This window comes from Meleagris gallopavo, chromosome 5 (assembly GCF_905368555.1).
Source record: "Meleagris gallopavo chromosome 5, MGAL_WU_HG_1.1, whole genome shotgun sequence".
NCBI lineage: Eukaryota > Metazoa > Chordata > Aves > Galliformes > Phasianidae > Meleagris > Meleagris gallopavo.
The window spans coordinates 8,873,451-8,890,902 of record NC_139408.1 but is presented as its reverse complement, the minus strand read 5'-3'; the positions used below and the strand labels follow the sequence as shown (position 1 = coordinate 8,890,902).

Here is a 17,452-nt window from a genome sequence, read left to right as displayed (position 1 = left end):
AGAGACGGCGTCCTTTTCCACTTTTCTAGTGTTCATCGCTTTGTATTGTTTGATCTGCATTTCTGCTTTTTAATTTCACGGTTTTTCTTTCACGGTACGCCTTCTTTTGGGAATTACTCCAGAGCGGGCTGCCGGGGAAACTTTTTTTTTCTCGACGGCGTCATTTGAGCGTGAAACAAATCCCCCCTCTACAATGCCGAGCCCGGCCCCGGAGGGGCCGATGGCGGCGCTCCCCGAGCGCCGGTACTACAGCTCCCGTGCGGCCGCGCGGCGCGGGGCGGGGCGCGGGCGGCGGAAGGGCGCCGCTGGCGGGCGGGCGGCGGCGGGGGCCGCTCTATCCGGGCCTTTGGCGCTTCCCTTCCTTTCGCGCCGGCGGCCGCTGCGAGGCGGCGGGTCCATGTGCGCACGGCGCGGCGCGGCCCCGGCCCCTGCCCCCCGCCTCCCGCCGCCGCCGGCATGGACCCCAACACCATCATCGAGGCCCTGCGGGGCACCATGGACTCCGGCGCTGCGGGAAGCCGCCGAGCGGCAGCTCAACGAGGTGAGGGAAGCCGCGGGGCCCGGGCCGGGCGGCCGCCACGCCGGAAGGGGCACGGCGCAGGCGGCGGGGTCGGACGGGCCGCGGGGCAGGGCTCGGCCCGGAGGGGCCCGGCGGAGCGGCGGGCGGGGGAGAGCGGGGCCGGGCCGCCCGCTCCCGCAACCCGCTGCCCTCGGCCCTGCCCGCCTTCCCCGCGCGGGCTGCGGGGCCCCGCCTGGTGTCGCGGGCCGGGCCGCGGCGTCCCCGCACGTGGCGGCGGAGCTCGGGCCGGGCGGGGCTCCGAGCGGGGAGCGGGCGGCGGCGGGCCGTCTCCATTGTGCCTCTGGTCGGCCGGGGGTCGCAGCGGGGCGCGGACCCGGGGCCTCGGGCCGCCGGAGGGGCCCGCGGGGGCAGCAAAAGGCGGCTCGCCGCCTTTGGGAGCGGGCTGCGGGAGTCTCGTCGCTCCGCGTTGAACTCAGCCGGTGGGCGAGGGGCCGCGCGTTCGCCGAAATCCTTCGGGCTCCGGCCCGGCAGCGTGGCCGAGCTGGGCGTGCTGAGCGGGTGTAGCGGCAACACGTGCCTGGGAGACGGGAGAGAGAGGCGGTGGGGCTCCGGCCCGCCCTGTCATCTGCTTGCACCGCGTGCCTCTGTGCTGCGGCCTAACAGCTGGCGGGCCCCGGTTCCGCGGGCCTGGGGAGACAGCTGCCTTCTTGTTTCGCTTCACCTGGGAGCTGGAAACTCCTCGATGAAACCCAACCCGTGCGGCTTCCGGACATCTTGAAGAAAAGGTGCTCCGGTGGTTGGCGGGGAAGGGAAGGGGCTGAAGGAGGAGGAGGCGAGGGGTGAGCCTGCGTGGCAGCTCCCGCGGTGCTCCGAGCCGGGCCTTTCCATACACGTTTTCCTTTGTCGCCCTGGAGCAGACCTCAGGCCTACCACAGTACGTCCAGCACGGCCGTGTTTGCTCATCTTCTGCTGGCAGCAGGGAACTTCCAAAAACTGGAAGTACGACTTGTCATACTGTGAGAGTGTGTAACTGCACCGAATGGCTGGAAGTCACTCAATAAGCGCGTGCTGGACGCGACTGCGATCCGTAGCTGTAACACTACACAGTGATTAGATTTGTGCAAAGTAGTTAGCTATCTCCTCTGTATCTTTCTGTAAAATGCATTCTCAGTGGTTTCTATTTAAACTAAAAGTAAAAATAACACAATGGCTTGTAAATACAACATGAAATCTTAATCTGACTCCAAAATGTGAATTTTTTTTGTTCTGTGCATGTCAATATCTATATATAGTAACTTATTTCAAATCTATTCCAGCTATTTTCTGCAGGTACTGAGTTGCTGAACGTGCAGGAAATTTTATTCTCTGCCAGTCGGGTTCTTCAGCAAATGGCTAACTGTTACGTGAGGGGCTATTCACCATCATCTGCCTTCTGATCATGTTTCTGAATCAAAACATGGTCTGTCATGCTCTACATCAGCATTAAACTGGAATAAAACCCAAATGTGCCCTTTCAGAAGCACAGACATCATTGAACCCTTGACTAAGAATTCTTTATTTGAAATGCAGCCTCACTGATCTTTCACAGACCATTTGTGATAAAAAATTAAAAAACAGCCTAAGCTACTACATCCTAAACCTGCAAGTCGTCGATGCACATGTGTAGTTTTATTCACTTTCATGATCTTGTTTTTACGTGGAGTTGTTGAAATCAGCTATGCATTTGCTTGCAGGATACTATTCTGAATTTAACTGTTAGAGTAGTTATGCTATCAGTTAATATTTCATTACAATTACATCTTCGCTTTTCTGCTGAGATGAAATCCTACAACAGTGAATAATCTTCTTGCAGCTGCCTAGAGACAGAAGAACACCTTTAAAGTTTGTCTATTAATTGTCCTTGGTTGACCTTTTATTGTATCCTTATTTTGCCTGTAGTGTCTCTGTTGAGCTGGGGGGGACTTCTCAGTAGAATAATCTCCTACCTTTGCAGAAAAGGATGAGCTTCAACCAGTAACTGATATTTCTCATTAATGACGAGTTAATTATCTAGATCTGTACATCAAACCATTATCAAGCAAGAGTTTCCACTGACTTGAGAAAGGGGATGAGTTGTGTGAGTGTTGTTTCGTCCAGACCTTCTTATTTTTCTTTGACCTTGGCTAAGTCGTGTGTTCTTCTATTCTTCTTTCTGCATTTTGACAAGTTATATTACCTGTGCTTAAAGCACAGCGAGGATTTTGAGTTGAGATATGCTAAGTGCAGGCAGCTCAGGGCTCTCCATCTCTTTGGTTTTAATGAGACAAGTTAAAGAGGATGATACCGTTAGCCCTTGTGTCCAGTGTATTACTTCCAGCTTATAATTTCCAGCTAATGATACACTGTGAGGGTTTGCTTGTCTCTATGCTGTCTTGCAGAGAAGACTGTTTTACAGGGCCTTAGAACCAGACTCTTCCAGTAAGCTACTGGAAAGCAGCAGGAGGACTTTATTGCCTTTCAAAGCAGTCTTTGTATTGTGTGTATAAAGTTTCTCAGAAGTGATGATGAAAATAGATATTTTTAACTATGCAGCTATGGAATGACCCCCTGAAGATTATACACAGTGCTGTTTCATTCTTTAATATCAACATATTTGTAAAGATGCTGTTGTTAGATAATACTTGCCTTGCAGGTCTCTCCTCTGCAGCTAAGAGAATTGATCATATAACCGTATTTGAAATTAACCCCGGTGTGGATGAGCTACTTTTCAGAAGAGCTATCCAACTTCTCTGAGAATTTTTTTTTTTTAAAGAAAAGTTAACCCCAGACACTGATGTTTTGTATGCCAAAACTTAACAGAGTTCAAGTGAGTTTTTACCCTGTTGCTCCATTGAGAAGTGCCTTTCAGAAGTTGTTTGCCCTTTTTTGTGTTCGGATACAAGAGTTAGTTAAAAAAAAAAAAAAAAAAAAAAGCTTGAGCTTGTGAACGTGTCATCATAGCATGCAGTCGGTTTTACAAAGTGTAGTGTGACCTCGTGTAATGCCCTTCATGGCCTGCTCAGGAGATCCAAGTGCCAGCGTAATGGATTGATGAACTAAAATGATTGGACTCTATCTGTTGGGAATTTTGCAGTGAAGAGCCGTCCAAGGGGAAAAAGCAAGTTCCTTTTTACATACCTTTCACTCAGGGATTTCAAAAATACTGACATGCTGTGTATTTGAATGCTTTAGGGTAGGTATTTGTAATGTTACTTTTTTTTTTTTTTTTTAACCTAGGAGGTATAACATGATCTTCATGTATGACACCTACAGCTATATACTGTAGTGTATCTAAGACTAAGAGCAGAGCCTGAGTTTCCTGGCTTTGTCTGATTACTATATCACGGGTGTTTGTTGGAACTTCTTAGCATGATATTCTCATGAAAGTGCATGATTATTCTCTCTTATTTCCACCCCCCGTTTTTCCATTTGTATGTTCTGGTGTGTGTTAGATGAGAGATCTTTTGTGAGAGGATGGATTTAAGTTGTGTATGCAGAGGCTGATCCAGCACCAGAAATCCCCTTGGGGCCAATGAGAAATCAAGGGAGTGTTGTCAGTAGGAAGCAGTTGGATGCTTGAATCATGCTAACTAGTGCAAGGCAGAATCCTAGCAGACAAGGGTGATTTGCCCTTTTCTTATGGCTTAGCAAATGGTTACTGTGTGTGCTTAGCTAACTTTTACAAAGAGCACATTTCCTTTTTCTTCCTAATAGAAAAGTAAATAGATTTCAGAACTTGCAGACAGCACTCTGAAATGAGCATCAAATACGTTTGCCAGATTTGATATGCATGTATGTGTTTTTAATGGACCTTAAACTTCATTTGCATATGCATTGCAGCTGTGTAAGAGATGGTAAAATCAGCTTGCAAAAACCTGAGGTCAGAATGACTTTTACACCTGCTGAGTTCTTAAAAAAGGATTGAAAGAGTGCTACAGAGGAGTCTGCTGATTCAGCGTGGCCTTACAGTTCCTGACCTTACCTTTCTATAAAAAAGCCAAGCTGTTTCATCTCAGTGTAATAGCTGTGTGTTCATCCAATGCTGTTACAGTCTAGATAAAAAACTGCACTCTTCAGAACTGGTTCTGAGGAAATGTATTTAAATTGTGGTTCTTAGCTACTTAAAAAATAAGTTGTAGCTTTTATTTAAATGTGTGCTAATTTGAATAATTGTATTAATACAACTGAAGGTTCTAGTTCAGCAACACGTCGTGTGTATTTTATTACTATTCTGATCTGCTTTTTTGCTGACAGCTAAGGAGGTGCTTCACAGAAGGACAGAATTGTAGGGGTTGGAAGGGACCTCTGGAGATCATCATCAAGTGCAACTCCTGCTAAAGCAGGTCGCACAGGAAGGCATCCAGGCAGGTTTTGAATATCTCCATAGAAAAATATTTACCACCTCTCTGGGCAGCCTGTTCCAGTGCTCCGCAGCCTTTATATTAAAGAAGTTTTCCCTCGTGTTCTGATGGAACTTCCTATGTGCCAGTTTGTGCCCATTGCCCCTTGTTCTGTTGTCAGGCACCACTGAAAAGAGCCTGGCCCCATCCTCTTTATTCCTGTGCTGCAGATGCTTATAAGCATTGGTAAGATCCTCTTTCAGTCTTCTTTCCTTCAGGCTGAATAGCCTCAGGTCTCTCAGCCTTTCCTCATACAGGAGACACTCCAGGCTCCTCATCATCTTTGTGGCCCTCTGCTGGACTCTCTCTAGGAGATCCCTGTCTTTCTTGAACTGTGGAGCCCAGAATGGTACACAGCACTCCAGCTGTGGCCTCACCAGGGCAGAGTAGAGGGGAAGGATCACCCTTCATCTGCTGACCATGCTCTTTTTTTGTGCTCCCTGGGACACCATTGTCCTTTTTGGCCACAGGGGCACAGTGCTGATTCGTGGCCACCTGTTGTCCACCAGGACACCCAGGTCCTTCTCTCCAGCCCCTAATTTGTGGTGATGCACATGGTTATTGCTTTCCAGGTGTAGGACTCTGACTCTGCAGATGCACTTGATATCTAAGAAGAATGTGTGGAGACAATTTCACCTGTGATTAAGCTTGTTTTTAATCAGTTAATATCATGCATGTTTTGTGTAAAATATAAATAATAGTGCTTTTAGAGAAGAACGTCTTCAGTGGGTATCATTGGCGGAAAGAAGTGCCTTTGTGTATCATAATGAACTGTTGGTAGTTCTGTATGCCATCATCTGGTTTCTTTGTACTTGATATATGTTTCAGATTGAGGCTGGCACGACACCTCATAAGAAAATTGTTTTAGCACATGGCTTGCAAACTGTCTTGGCTAGGAAAAATCTGCAGAAAAAGATGAACAAAGATTGTATGTTCTGGAATGCTGATATTAACAGACAGTAGTGCAACGTTTGTGGTCTGATAGAATGCATTCCTCAGCCAGTGAGGCTGCATAGCAGAGATTGCTCTTGGGAAAAGTCCCCGGATTCTTTGGCTCTTAGACAACAGAAAGTCATACCAGTGACATGGCATGTTGGAAGATTAGTAACGGGGAAGGACTTGAGATTTTTTTTTTTTCAGAACTGACGTGCGTGTTGGGAAATAGACTTATGACACAAACTTCTTTTTGCAATTATCGTAGTTCTCTTGATTTCATATTTATACAAGTAAAGGGTGCTTGTAAGCAAGGAGCATGAGAATAAGGGATAAGGTTTTACCTGTGTCACAACTTCAGTCAGAAGTTGTCTCTGTTCTCCACACAGTTGGAATATACGAGAGAAGCCTTTGTGAAATGGTGGTTTTAGTTGTTGTGTTCTGGAGCTTGGGAGGTCTCTGTAGACCAACACTAATTGTCAGTGCTGGTTGTTGGCTTTTTGTTTGGTTGGTTTTTTAGCAGTGGTGTCAGTGAAGGTAAGCATAGTGTCCCGAAGGCCAGCCGTCTCTGCAGTACAAAAATACTGAAGATGAAAATAGCTGAAACGCGTGTCTGTTCAGTATTCTTAGTGCCATAGATAGAAAATCGGCACCTATGCGATGTTTCTAAAATTAAGTTCAGTTGTTTTACCTGAAGGCCAAGGCTGAATGTTCTTCCTAATAGTAAAGCAAAACGAGGGAGCAAGCGAGGAGTTCTGTGGTACCTGGGCTTTCATATGCCCTCTCAATGTACACATCCCTTCATATAGCTGTTCTCTCCACATTTCAGCCTCTCTAGAAGCTGTTGGTTTTGATGGGGTGGGAACGCTCTGGTGTGAAGAGGTGGGAAGTCCTTGGTATAGAATGCATAGTGTTCATGGGGCTGTGTGTGAATTTTGCTGTAACTGAATGAATTAATAGGATGCTTCAAGTGAAAAGTACGAGTTACTTTATATGCCAGTTGTATTAAAATCACCAATTATTCTAGCCTGAGTCTGTGCTTTGAACCAGTAGAACTGATGGAGAAGCACATCCCTGGGATTGGTTGGTGTGTGATGACTGAAATGTTAATAAGTAAGATATCCGTAAGGTTTTAAGAGAGGTAATGGTAGAAATATTCTGGTTCTATCATGTCAAATAATTTAATAGTTTAGAGGATGCAGTGAAAATGAAAGAGTGGTGAGGCATTGGCACAGAGGTGTGCCTGGAGGTGCTCGAGAACCACGCAGATGTGGGAGGAGGGACATGGGCATGGTGGGGATGGGCTGGCGTTGGTTAGATGAACTTATTGGTGGTCTTTTCCAACCTTAATAGTTCTAGGAAAATGTACTTGTTCTACACACTAATATAGTTCATCTTCTTAGGCGCTTCTGTGGCTTGCTACAATTACAGTCAGTCTTGATTTATTTTTTTAATATAGGAAAGATTATTTGGGATTAATTCAGTTAAATTTCAGTGCGTGGCAGTCTTGTACATTGCTGTCTATTTTAGTTGATTGGTTTTGTTTGTTTTTGTTTTTAAGGCAGTTAACGTTTCCTTATTCAATTTTTATTCTCATCAGTTCTTTGTCAGCAGTTAAGCAGCTTATTTATTTTTATATTTTAATTGAAATATCTTTTATACTAGCTTTACTTTGAAGTACAGTTACCATTTGTAGAAGAAAATGAAAGCAATACTTTATTTTCAGTGTTCTAGGATTAAATACTTCCCAAATTCTGAACATGAAATGCATTAAAGAATTTTCAGTACTAAAAAGACAGTTAAATTTATCCTACTTACTGTAGAAGGACATCACTTTTCACTTTAAGTTCATTTTGAGCGTCTTGTAATACAGCCTTACTCATAGCTAAGTTAAGTGTTATTGAAACTGCATCCTTTCCTCAAGAAGTTCTTAATGAATTTGAGTACATTTAAGTATTTAAGTACAGGAGTACTCCTATTGACATCAGTGTTAGGGGTACAATGGAATACTGTGCTGAATTAGGGTACGTGTTGCAGGGAAAGTGCTTTTTAATGCCACTGAAGAAAAAGGAGCTGAATAGTCCTGGAATTGTAGTAGAAATTATTATCAACAAATAAATTTGACTTAAAAATATTCAACTATTTACTTGACAGTTGAAGACAAATACATATCTTTTTCATTGGAAGCATATTTGCTTCATGAGGACATCAGAGATATCAGAGGGACTTGGGCCAGAAAGATGCGTGCTGACCTTGGTGTTTTTTCTCCCAGTGCATCAAGGCACTCTGCACAAATAACTTTTACAGTTGGTCCAAGTGCAAGTGTTGCTGCTGTGGGCTTTCCAAAGTCAGTAGATTTTTAATGTACAACATTTTAGTATCTTGGGGCAAATCTTCAGTCAAATTAATTCTTCGTTTAAAATCAAAATGAAGTATTAGAGGAGTGCAAATCCAATTATTGTGCAAATACATGAGCAACTGCCATGTCCCTTATCAATTTGTTTACACTAGAACATTTAGGAGATGTTTTATAAGGAAAATTAAGGTCAGAGAAAAGAATCTGGTGTGATAGGAGTGAGTTGGGCAGTGTTACCTGCTTAGGAGAAATGTTGACATTTTCAGTCAGTGAGCTCTTGGTTCTACTAAACAAACAGAAAGGCAGTTCCTGATTGTCTCTTTCCTTATGTTCATTTGCTCTGCTGCAAATTAGACATTCTCTTGTTTCTTTGTTTTGTTTTTATAAATGGGTACTATAGTTTTACTGCTTTTCAAATAACTAATCTATTTGCTTTTTGTGAAGAAAGTAAAGAGCTGAATAATAAATGGGTAATGACACTTAAGTCCATACAGTTGTCTTTGATAGAATTGATCCAAAGAGCACATGAACCAAGGTTGTCACGTTAGTGTAGGTGAAGCAGGTGCAGGCCCAGTCCTTTGACTTTTGACCTTGAAGGAAACGATGTTGTTTTCCAGTTAGAAATAGATAGCTTTTTATTTTTTTAAGAATAGAATTTGACTCCACTTAAGCCTCCTGTACTGCTGGTATGCTGTTGTATGGTACACTTAAAGTTGCTGCAGCAAAGCAGCAGCGGTCGCTTGAAGCCATTTTTATCAAAAAGGTGAAGTATGACTTAAACATGTTGGCTAAGGCTACACATGGTTTTAGAAACATAGTAAGTGTCTGTTGATTAGGTGATAGAATGAATTCGTACCTCGTTTAAGGTCACTTGAAAGTTGCTGCAGTTTTTTGGGTTTTTTTTCTGAATATTCAGATATTTTTTCCTGCGTGAGTGACTATAAAAGGCTGATTCCTGAAGTTATTTTATGATTTCTTCAACTCTGTTACCTGAAATGGTAGGACTTTACTGTGCTATCTTAAGAATACAATGAGCATGACATTTTGGAATGCCTTGTTTTGCTGGCTAACCATGAAACTTGAGTTGTTGGTATTCCATTCATAATATCACATCATTATAAAAAGATGGTAAAAGCAAACAGGAGTACTCCGAAATGGAAACTTAAATCATGACAGTGTTAATTTATAACTTATTTTTTGTGTTTTACAGGCTCATAAGTCAGTGAACTTCGTTTCAACTTTGCTTCAGATCACTATGTCCGAGCAACTGGATTTACCAGTGAGACAGGCAGGCAAGTTTTCAAATCCTTTTATGTTGTTACTGCTGTAATGGTGTGTGCACACAGCTACACATGCAGATACTGTTGAGGAATTCTAACAGTATTAATTTCAAGCACCTGAAAGTCAGGAGTCATCAGAATTATGTTCAGAGTAACTTCACCTGGCGCCATGCACTGGATTAGATGGGGAAGAGAAAGAAAAGGTGGCTGACTCTTCAGTGGTTGCTTCCCTTTGTCTCTCTAATCTTTAGGAAACCAGAGTAGTGCTAGTACACTTGGCCAGGGCAGCTGATTTTACCTTCTGCTAGTATGTTAATGTTTTTGAACATTGTAAGTGGAAGAAAACAAATCATGTCCTTTGGAACCCAATTAATTTGCACAAGTCATCAGTAGAATTCAAGTTTGAGTATTAACAGCTCCAAATATCACCTTAAAAGCTACTCTGATTACTTGATAAAGGTTTCTGATACAATACTTCTGTGGATTCAGACAGCTCAGGAGATAAGATCTTGGTCCCTGCTTTGGATTTTTTCCAGGTAACAGACTATTCCAGCTTGTAGTGTAAGCCTAATTTGTGTTCTTTGTCTTGATGCTTGTGGACAGTTAAGATCATGTGTTAAGTTACTGCTTAACATGTAAGTGAAAAAAGGGGGAGATTTGAAAACCTCTGAAAATTCCACCTTGATATAAGCTAATTAAAAAATAAATCAGTCCGTAGAGGGTGGAGACAACTCCTACAGCACATAGCTGTGTGCATGTTTTGCAAAGTAATTAATGGTATGATAAATCCCACTGAGGGCAGACTCAAGTCTGCATCACTTCAGTGTTGTCATAGCACATCTCTGCAGCTTGTTTTGTATCATGCAGACCCTTTCAGAAACAGTTTGCTTCTGACTCTTCAGAAGGTAGATGTCAGGTTTGCAAAAAGAATTTGCTTTATGGATTTGTATATAGAATTAGATTAATATTAACTTTGCTATTAGTTTGCAATTTGAGATTTCCTGTTGCCTTTGTCAGTCTGTTTCTTTTCAAGTGCTGTAAGCTATACTCAGCCAAATAAGCAGTTTGGATTTGGTTGTCAAAAGGTAAAAGAATGCATTTGTGCCAGCAGCCCAATAGCTGCAAAGTGCAGTGGCCCGTTATATGGCAGAAAGGAGCTCTCTTTCAACATTTACACTTGTATGAAGGACTTAATTTTTGGTGTTTTTTTTTCACTTGGAAAATACATTGGATGTTTCAGACAGTCATTAGTATTAATTTTATTTGATCTGTTTTAATGAAAATAGAAATGTTGTAAAAGATTTTTTCAGCAGCTTACTGCTAAACTGTTACGCAAGCTTTTTATACCTAACAGAAGTGTTTAGTATTTTCATGTGGATACACACATTATTTACAGTACTAAATATCACAATAGGTGAAGAAATGCAACATGGCAAATTAATAATTTGTATGTTTTATGCGTTACAGTTCTCCTTGTTAGAAATGGTCAATGGATTGATCACTATAATCAGTTTTTCTGAAATAGATTTGTCTTGGCAAAATGAGCGTTCATTTGATACTTTGGCTATGAGCTGGTTTGTTGCTTTTGTCTGACAGGGGTTATCTACTTGAAAAATATGATAACCCAGTATTGGCCGGACCGGGAAACTGCACCTGGAGAGATTCCACCTTACTCCATCCCAGAAGAAGATAGACACTGTATTCGTGAAAATATTGTAGAAGCCATTATTCACTCTCCTGAGCTGATTAGGTATGCAGTTTGTGCATATTTTTGAATTTGTTACAGTTTCTGACTTTCTTGTGTGTTTGTTTCTTCTTTTTACGCAACTGAGCCTGAATGTTAAGCATGTGGAAGCTTACTGGTACAAAATCCTTCACAATGAAAAAGTCAGACCCCTGTCGCTTCATTTTTTTCTTAAATTGAGCACTGTTAAACAAAAAGTGTGGAACCTAAACTTTCTATTTAAAGAAAATATGCTTGAATTTAAGTTGTGGGCATTAGTTGTTGCAATGCCACAAGAATATTATTAATTATTTTGTCATTATACACTTGGTTTCCAGAGTACAACTTACTACTTGCATTCATCATATTATCAAGCATGATTATCCTAGTCGTTGGACTGCAGTTGTGGAGAAAATTGGGTTTTACCTTCAGTCTGACAACAGTGCTTGTTGGCTTGGGATTCTTCTGTGTCTTTATCAACTTGTGAAAAACTATGAGTAAGTGGTGTGTTGTTTTTTTTTTTCCTATAAGAGCAGAATGAATATGCTTATATCTCATGTACCACGTATATTTTGCAACAGTGTAAAATTGCATATGGAATGGAGCACAGGTTGATAGAATCTAAATTTAGAGAATATACTTGAATGCTTACCATGTAGTTGCTGGCTCATATCTTCTGTACTAAGAAATTACAGAAAAACTGCTTCTGTTAGAAAATTAAGACTGGAAGAAAGGGTGCATCTTTAAAGTGCTGATTTGGTGATACTTATATTTGGATTGAAATGCTTCAGCAGTATAAGCATCAGCAGCAGTTAACATATGAAGGTTTCAAAGTGTGAAATCTTGAATGTTAGGAAATGTCAAAACGAGTCAACTTTGGTTTGATCCTCTTGTAAATTTTGAATATCTTTGGCTCTGTATCTGGTCTTAAACTCAGAGCTTTAAAGCTTGAGAAGTTATGTGGAACTCTATTGCTTCTGGCCTGTATAAGGCTGCTTTTTGTGGCAGAGATCCCAATCCTAAAGTCATGGGCAACAGTAGTAGTGTAACTGGTGGTATCTACAGTTTAATCTCTAAAAGCCATTATGTGCAGTGTTACTTTATGTAGAATTCATGACATTAGAACAGGTGGATAATGGTTCCTCACAAATTGTTTTCAAGAGAAGAGCTTTAAACACCTCTGTAAGTAATTGCATTCCAGTGGTCTTTCTGTGAATAAAAATGGGAAGTCCTGATAAGAAAGCAAGCTTGCTCAACTTACAGATAAATTTCATTGAATATGCAGCAGGAATCTGAGATAAACATGGAGTGTTGACTGGTGGTAAATTATGACTATAGTAGTCCTTCGTAAGGAAAACTTTTAATGTGAGCATAGTCATTGCGTGATTAACTAAGGTAACAGATGTGTTCAGAGTGTTAGCTGATCACGTGCTTTGACTGAGGCCAGCAACTATTCATACTTTGCTTTCTGGTGAAGTTAGTAAGGATGGGCTTTACGAATCATATAGAAATGTGTAAGCTATATTGAACAGGATTTTGGAACTCAATGTTCTGGTAATGGTTTTTACAGCACATGCCATTTGGGAGCAAAATGAGTAGACTTTATATTTCTGCAAATTGGTGTTGGTAAGAGACTAAGCATTGATTAACGTTTACTAGTAGTGAAAAGTCTAGAAAAGATGCATCTTTAAAACAGAGAAAAAACAGCAGACAGAACCTTCCCACAAGAACTCAGGAGTATTAATTGCTTAAACAGAAAAATCATGCTGTATATTCTTGGTGATTCTTTACTTTGTTCTTAGTTATCGCTGGTATGATCTAGATGCTGTTTTGCAGAGTTAGCACTTGAGTTAATAAGGACTTCTTTCTTAGCAAATTAAAAGTTGGGGGGAAGATTTAAAAATGTGGCCTCATTTTAATTCAGAAATGTTGAAATATTTTGGGAAAGGGAGCTCTCCTTTCAGCATAGGCATGGAAACATCTGGGGCCCTATTTCAAAGGGTGTTGCAATTGAAGGCTGCTGTGAGTCTGTCACATGCCCTTCAAGCCTACATTCAGATTGTTAGATGTGGGCAAATCAGATGGCAAAATGTGGGAGACCTTTCAGTTTGCGTTCTTCAATGCTGGTGAAGCAATCCAGCTTTTGGAAATATTTCTAATGAGGTGTGAACCCTGATAGATGTACTTCTGGAATTTTACTGACTAGCCCAACATCTGCTGTGTCTGGCAATAAATGTGTTCCTATTGCTTGCAATTTCTGTAGTGCTCTGACTTTTTTTTCACTATAGTAATGGTGTGGCAGAATGTGATTTAGTATTCCAAGTGTGTAAATTGACAGGAATGCAGTACTAGCAGAAACAAAATGCAGGACATATAGTGGAGTAACAAACTCCTTTGTTTTTCAACTTACTTTTTCGGTGTAATGTTGCCTGGCTCAGAGCTTTACTCCAAGTTCTGTAGCTAGAAATGGTTAGGATTTTTTTTTAACCACACATTGTTCTGAACTGTAATATAACCTACTTGTATCTCATCTGGGGAAGGTGGGCTTACAGAATTCCAGAACTGTGTGAAAGACCTATAAAGCTAGCTGTGTTTTATTTAAAGGTACAAGAAACCAGAAGAGCGTAGTCCTTTGATAGCTGCAATGCAACACTTTCTACCAGTTTTGAAGGATAGTTTCATTCAGCTCTTGAGTGATCCATCTGATCAGTCTGTCCTCATCCAGAAGCAAATCTTCAAAATATTTTATGCCCTTGTCCAGGTAAAAAATAAATTTTGTGTGCTTTTTTGAATCAGTAATTTAAAGCATTATTTTTTTTCTTAAAGTAGACTGTAATATTAACACTATTAGATTAGTTGTGGCAAATTATTTGCATTTACTCAGCTGTGGTATGAATCACAAGTTTTTTAGTATCATTAATTGTGCTGTAAAATCAGTGCTATACTTTTTCCTGGTCTGGCATTAGACAGAAACTTACTCATGCTCTCCCCTAAGCTGGAGTGTTTGCTACAAAACTGTTGACATTACATTTCTAATGACAGATTGTAGAGGCCAGCCTATAAAGAATTATCAGTGCAAATGTAGTTCATAAGGAAACTGTTAGCATGTTAACTGCTTCAGAAATCAGTGTAATATCTGTTTAAGTGGTGTCCTAGTGCTTCGTAAGCGAGATTGCAGTGAAAATTTCTAGCACCGTTGAGGATATTGAGGGATACGGTCTAGTTTGTATTAAGTTCTTGGTTTTTTTAATGGAAGCTAGGTGTGGACATAGACTTGAAAGAGTTAAAATTCAAACTGTGAATGTAACGTTATTTTCAAATTGCTTTATAATTTTTGTCTTTATTCTGAATAAGTACACGTTACCTTTGGAGTTGATAAATCAGCAAAACTTGACTGAATGGATAGAAATCCTGAAGACTGTTGTTGATAGAGATGTACCAGCTGTAAGTGTCTTTTGGCTATTGTCTGTTTAATCTTAAATATTTTTCACTTTTTAATTTTTTAAAAGGATATTCTTTCTGTGTATTTTTCTCAATAGATGCTAAAAAAAAAATTTCAAAATGAATTGGATATTTTAAACAGGCCAGACAAGTTTTGAAAATATGTAGCTTGTGCGGGAGTTCTGTTTTCAAAGTGTAGCATAATTTATTTTGGCTTCTTGTTTCAATAATTTGATCATTTAAGCAGTGTACATCATGGGACTTATTTTTAGATGTGCTGTACTTCATGCTTTTAAGTTAGAAGTGTGATATGCAAATTACAGTGTAAATTAAAGTAAAGTAAGATATGCTATGTGGTTGTCCAAAAGTCATGTAATTTTTTTTTTATTTTTTCCTAAAGGAAACTCTTCAAGTTGATGAAGATGACAGACCTGAGTTGCCTTGGTGGAAGTGCAAGAAGTGGGCTTTGCATATCTTAGCTAGACTTTTTGAGAGGTAACTTAGCTTCCATCGTAATTACTTTTAAGAACTCAACCAGATGATTAAGTCAGTAATAGCACTTCACACTGTAATTTGCATACTTGCTTCAAATTCCAGGTATGGAAGCCCTGGCAATGTTTCCAAGGAATACAATGAGTTTGCTGAAGTGTTCCTGAAGGCGTTTGCTGTTGGTGTTCAGCAAGTAAGAAACACAGAATCTGGGGAGCATTGAGATAGGTGTAGAGTTTGTGACCATTTCTTCCTTCTTGTTTTCTTAGAGCAAGTTTATAAAATGTCTCAGGAGTTTTTCTAGAATTTGTGTGCTTGTATTAGTTCTGAAATTTGTTTACTTGAAAGGAATTAGAGTGCAAATAGACTATATATGCAAAATCTGAGGGAGCTGAAGGCTTTCTTGATTTCAGTGAAGAAAGGAACACTTTTTATTTCAGTTTCCTAAGTATTTTTTTTTGTTTTTTCATTCCTGATGAAATTCTAATGATTTGTAGGACTTAATACTCAAGTGTTTTTCACCCTTTTGCTATGGATGAGCAGATATTAAACGTATGTTGGGATTACTGATAAACTTGAAGCATACTACTAATGTTAATATCTTACAAGTATTCCTCATTGACTATCCAGCCTGTATTATTTTAATGTGTATGTCACACCAAAAAAATCCAGCATTTTTTTTCTGGATAAACTACTTTAAGCTTGACCCAAACAGGCTTGACCTACCCACCTGGCATACCTTGATTCTTACCCCTTGTGTTTGTGGTTATTTTGCTCAAGATGTTTTTTGTTTTGAAAGACCCGATGAACCAGTACTAGATACTGGTTGAACTCTACTGCCTGGTTGTTCCTTTATACAGTTGTAGAATTTGTTCTGCCATTTCCATGCAGCCTACATCCTACATATTGCCTTTTCTCACTTCATCTTACATCTTTTCTTATTCTTTGCTTTAATTTTTTTCTTTGTTGCATCTGAACAGTGGGAGGTAATTACGTTTAAGAATATTGTAATACCGTAAGTTCTCTTTCACCAAAGTCCCAAGATTATTTATTTTGCTGAGAAAGAAGAGCTTTTAGTTTATATTTCTTACATACTGAACTGCTGCTATGGTGTACCTTAGACCATGGAGACCTTAGAGTATGGGTTACATACTTCACAGAATCACAGAATGGCCAGGGGTGGAAGGGACCTCAAGGAACATGAATCTCCAGCCCCCCTGCCACATGCAGGGCCACCAACCTCTCCATTTAATACCAGCCCAGGCTGCCCGGGGCCCCATCCTACCTGGCCTTGAACACCGCCAGGGATGGAGCATCCACAACCTCTCTGGGCAGCCTGTTCCAGCACCTCATCACTTTCTCTGTAAAGAACTTCCCCCTGACATCCAACCTAAATCTTCCCTCCCTCAACTTAAAATGATTTCCCCTTGTCCTGCAGTTATCCACTCTTTCAAAGAGTTGATTTCCCCTCCTGTTTGTAGGCTCCCATTGGTATTGAAAGGCTGCAATGAGGTCACCCCGCAGCCTTCTTTTCTCCAGGCTGAACAAGCCCAGCTCCCTCAGCCTGTCTTTGTAGGGGAGGTGCTCCAGTCCCCTGATCATCTTTGTGGCTCTCCTCTGGACCCTCTCCAACAGCTCCCTGTCTTTCTTGTACTTGGGGCTCCAGACCTGGACACAGTACTCCAGATGGGGCCTCACAAGAGCAGAGCAGAGGGACAATCACCTCCCTGTTCCTGCAGCCACCCCTCTTTGATGAGCCCAGGATACTTCAGTATATGTTAATAAGAAGTCATGAGAAGTCATTGATGGTCATGTTTTGTTGGTTGTGTTGAAATTTATAAAGAAAGTCTGTTGAAAGTTATCTACTCTGTGTAAGCTCACCATTTTCATTAGTTTTTTTGGAAATAATTTGGTTAAAGTGTGGAATAGAGGAAATGGAGAAGATGGTTTGCAACTTAAGAGGATAGAGTTAGGTTGGATATAAGGAAAAAGACTTTTACAGTGAGGGTGGTGAGGCACTGGAACAGATTGCCCAGAGATGTGGTGGATGCCCATCCCTGGAGGCTTTCAGGATTAGACTGAACCAGGCTCTGAGCAGCCTGATTAAGCTGTGGGTGTCTCTGGTCGTTGCAGAGGAGTTGGACTAAATGACCTTTAAAGGTCCCTTCCAACTCTAAGAATTCTGTGTTTTTTTTTGTTTTTTTTTTTTTTAATAAATCAGGGAAGTAAAATGCATCCCAGAGTTGTTTGGATGTTCAGTCATTTTTGGTATTGGCTTGTTGGACTTTTTAA

At 41.0% G+C, this 17,452-nt stretch overlaps 1 protein-coding gene across 1 annotated transcript in view; it reads left to right on the top strand.

Annotated features, from left to right (window-relative positions):
• Positions 1-318: 318 nt before the first annotated feature.
• Positions 319-17,452, top strand: part of IPO7 (importin 7) — a 33,377-nt gene continuing 16,243 nt past the window's right edge. Inside the window, 9 exon segments of the mRNA XM_085224153.1 lie at positions 319-501; positions 503-541; positions 9,438-9,519; positions 11,104-11,257; positions 11,569-11,727; positions 13,835-13,991; positions 14,585-14,674; positions 15,072-15,166; positions 15,269-15,353. Of these exon segments, the coding sequence (XP_085080279.1) occupies positions 457-501; positions 503-541; positions 9,438-9,519; positions 11,104-11,257; positions 11,569-11,727; positions 13,835-13,991; positions 14,585-14,674; positions 15,072-15,166; positions 15,269-15,353 (906 nt within the window). The 5' untranslated portion in view covers positions 319-456.